At 57.7% G+C, this 3,101-nt stretch overlaps 1 protein-coding gene across 2 annotated transcripts; it reads right to left on the bottom strand.

The window, feature by feature from the left end:
- Positions 1–311: 311 nt before the first annotated feature.
- Positions 312–1,211, bottom strand: LOC103599322 (keratin-associated protein 10-12-like). Of its 2 annotated transcripts, XM_008583430.1 has the most exons (2): positions 643–1,211; positions 312–513 (listed from the first exon to the last, which is right to left on the bottom strand). In XM_008583430.1, exons 1-2 carry the CDS (start codon positions 1,209–1,211, stop codon positions 312–314), a joined length of 771 nt encoding a protein of 256 aa, XP_008581652.1. The 2 variants fall into 2 exon arrangements, with proteins under 2 accessions (XP_008581652.1, XP_008581651.1); XM_008583429.1 differs by having other exon boundaries at positions 312–1,211.
- Positions 1,212–3,101: the final 1,890 nt, after the last annotated feature.

The following is a 3,101-nucleotide window of genomic DNA, read 5'->3' as shown; positions in this document are numbered from 1 at the left end:
CCACACAAGGTCAGTGGCCTGGGAGAGGCCGGCTGGCTTAGCTGGGATCACTGCCCTCCCGGGGCCAGGGAGGCAGGGCTCAGTGATTGGGGGAGTCAGTACTTGCAGAAATAAGTGACCTGCTCCCAAGAGGAGAAATGAACTGTGGGTGGCCAGGTGACCACCGATGCCCACTGCAGAGGCCTACAAGGAGGGGACTTGAACAGCTGTCATGGCTATTAGTAAAGAATCCAGGGGTGCAGATGGCAATAAGCTCTCAAGCTTTGGGGTGATCTTAAGAAGACCACTCAGCAGCAGGACTCCTGGCCTGACTAGAGGCAGCAGCAGGCCAGGCGGGAGCGCACGGGGCGGCAAATCAAAGACACACAGGAGGCCGGGTGGCAGCAGCTGGGCTGGCAGGACGAGGTGAGGGCACAGCAGGAAGGGAAGGGCACGCAGCAGGCGGTCCTGCACACAGGGCGGCAGAGGAGGGACACACAGGAGGAGGGTCTGCAGCAGGAGGAGGGGCAGGGGCTGGGCTGGCAGCACGAGGGGGATGGGCAGGGGGTGGCCCCAGAGCAGATGGGCACACGGCACTCAGGCTTGCAGCAGACGGGCACAGAGCAAAGAGGCACGGAGCGGTCCTGCTGGCAGGGGGAGGACGTGCAGCAGGAGAGCTCACAGCTAGACTGCTGGCAGCATGAAGAGGAAGCCTCAGAGCAGACAGGCATGCAGCACACAGACTTGCAGCAGACGGGCACAGAGCAGATGGGCACGGAGCCAGGCTGCTGGCATGGGGAGGAGGTGCAGCAGGAGGGCTCGCAGCTAGACTGCTGGCAGCATGAAGAGGAAGCCTCAGAGCAGACGGGCTTGCAGCAGATAGGCTTGCAGCAGATGGTTTTACAGCACACGGGCACACAGCAGTCCTGCTGGCAGGGGGAGGAGGTGCAGCAGGAAGGCTCGCAGCTAGACTGCTGGCAGCACGAGGGAGTGAAGGAGCTGGTGCAGACTGACTGGCAGGAGTTGGGCACACAGCTCACTGTGGTGTAGATGAAGGTCAGGCAGGGGGCCGAGGTGCAGCCGCTGGGGGCACAGCAGGGGGGCTCGCAGCAGCTCTCTGGGCAGTCGTCCACCTGCCAGGAGTCAGAGCAAGAATCACAGGAACTGGGAAGGCAGACCCAGCTGCCATAGCTCAGGTTGCTAGAGCAGATGGACATGGTGGACGCAGCCATGCTGGGTGTCCTCGCAGCAGCTCTCTGGGCAGTCGTCCACCTGCCAGGAGTCAGAGCAAGAATCACAGGAACCGGGCAGGCAGACCCGGCTGCCATAGCTCAGGTTGCTAGAGCAGATGGACGTGGTGGATGCGGCCATGCTGGGTGTTGAGCTGGGGAGGGGTGAGTGAGTGGGTGAGTGTGTGAGGAGTGAGGTGTTCAGGGCTCTTGGGTTTTTATACCCCTCTCTGGCTTGTGTTGTCCCAGAGAGGCTCACAGCTCCCTCCCCTTCCTTGTTGGTGTTTGGAGTCCAGGGGACTCTCATAAGTCAGTTGCGTGTTTAGTTCTATGAGATGTTGCTTGGCTTGTAAAAGTCCTGAGTGTATTTTGGGATCTGCTGGCACAGCCTCATTTGCCTTTGGCCCAGAACATAAAGTTGAGGAGTGCAGCGTATATTTCTGCAAACAGGTGTCCCGGGGTCTGTGCTGGCTGCCCGAGAAATTCACCCATCCTAACCCCAGCTCCCCTGGCCGCACCCGGGACGGCCACTGTGCACCCTGGGGCCTCTGCATGTCTGGGCTGTTGCAGTATCTAGAGCAGTGGGCTGGAGGGGCCCTGGTTGAGGAGGGCGTGAGGTGGGATGTCTCTTCCCAGTACTCCCTCTGGTGCAGGAAGGCCCCCCAGGGCTTCAGTGCAGGTGACAGACAGGTAAGGGTGGACAGTGGCGTGCAGCATTTCCCACTGGGAGGGCAGCAGTCCCTGGTGGACAGTGCACCCCGTGTCTTCCGTCTGGCCACTTAGGGAGCCCCACAGCCCTGCCTCTCCCACAACCTACCCCTCTCCATCTGCTTCTACCTAAACCTGTGAGTCTAAACCAGAGTTCCTTACTCATGTCCTCTGCAAAAACACAGCCCTCCGCCCCACCTCCTGAAACATCATATGAAAGGCAATGACTGCCTTTGTGTTTCCTGCCTAGCTAGTTTCTTGATGGTTTACCGAACAGTTCCCTGGGTCTCCCCAGCTGGACACCTGAGAGTCATTTGAGGCTTCCTTTCTTCTGCAATTAATATCCTGTTGGCTACCAAGTCTTGTTGGTCCTTCCTGCTGGATGTTCAATCCTGTCTGGCTTTCTCACTTCCCAGGCATTGACTTATTCACACTGCAGCAGATCCTCCCACGTGCTGGAAACTGCACCAGATGCCGAGAGTGCAAAGATAAGCGTGTCACAGCCTGACCGCGAGCCCTGACCTCAGAGCCCTGCTGGCGTGGGAGGTGGCTGCTTGGTGCCCTGGGCGTCAGTGATGACCTGGTGCACTGCAGCATGCCTTGGACCCAGAGGAGCGGCACCTGGCTGGAGGGAGGCTCTGGGGGGCCTTTCTGGTGGGGGTGTGATGCCCAGGCGAGTCCTGGAGTCTCAAATCCTCCCCCTTCCCAGCCGTTCTTTTGTCTCTATAAGTGGATCTCAACTCTTGGGGGATTTAGGAAAGGCACAAGAGACTTCAGGAGTCCTAGAAATTCAGTTACAATGTGGGCTGAATTGTCTTTATATTTTGAGTTATAAAAATGATATGAACTGGAGCCTGGTGAGGGGTGGGGCCAGCCTCCTCCAGAGGAACAGAAACTGGTCAGATGGGCTGGAAGTGTGTTGAGTGCAGAGAGGCCGAGCGCTGCGGTCCTGCCCATCCTCGCCAACATGTGTGCTTGTCCGTCTTCCTATCTCAGCCCTTCTAGTGGGAGTAGTGATGCTCACGTTTCCCTGGTGACTAGTTGCACGGAGCATCTTCTCACAAACGGTTTGTTTGTCGTCCATGTATCTTCAGTGAAGTGTTTGTTCATATTCTCTGCCTGTTTTTCTTAAATCTGGTTGTTTATGGTTCTATCATTGAGTTATAAGTATTCTTTATATTCTGG

The sequence above is a fragment of the Galeopterus variegatus genome, unplaced genomic scaffold, assembly GCF_000696425.1.
Source record: "Galeopterus variegatus unplaced genomic scaffold, G_variegatus-3.0.2 Scaffold2915, whole genome shotgun sequence".
In the NCBI taxonomy this organism is placed as follows: domain Eukaryota; kingdom Metazoa; phylum Chordata; class Mammalia; order Dermoptera; family Cynocephalidae; genus Galeopterus; species Galeopterus variegatus.
Note: the sequence above shows the minus strand (reverse complement) of the source record. Positions and strands in the feature narration are given on the sequence as shown.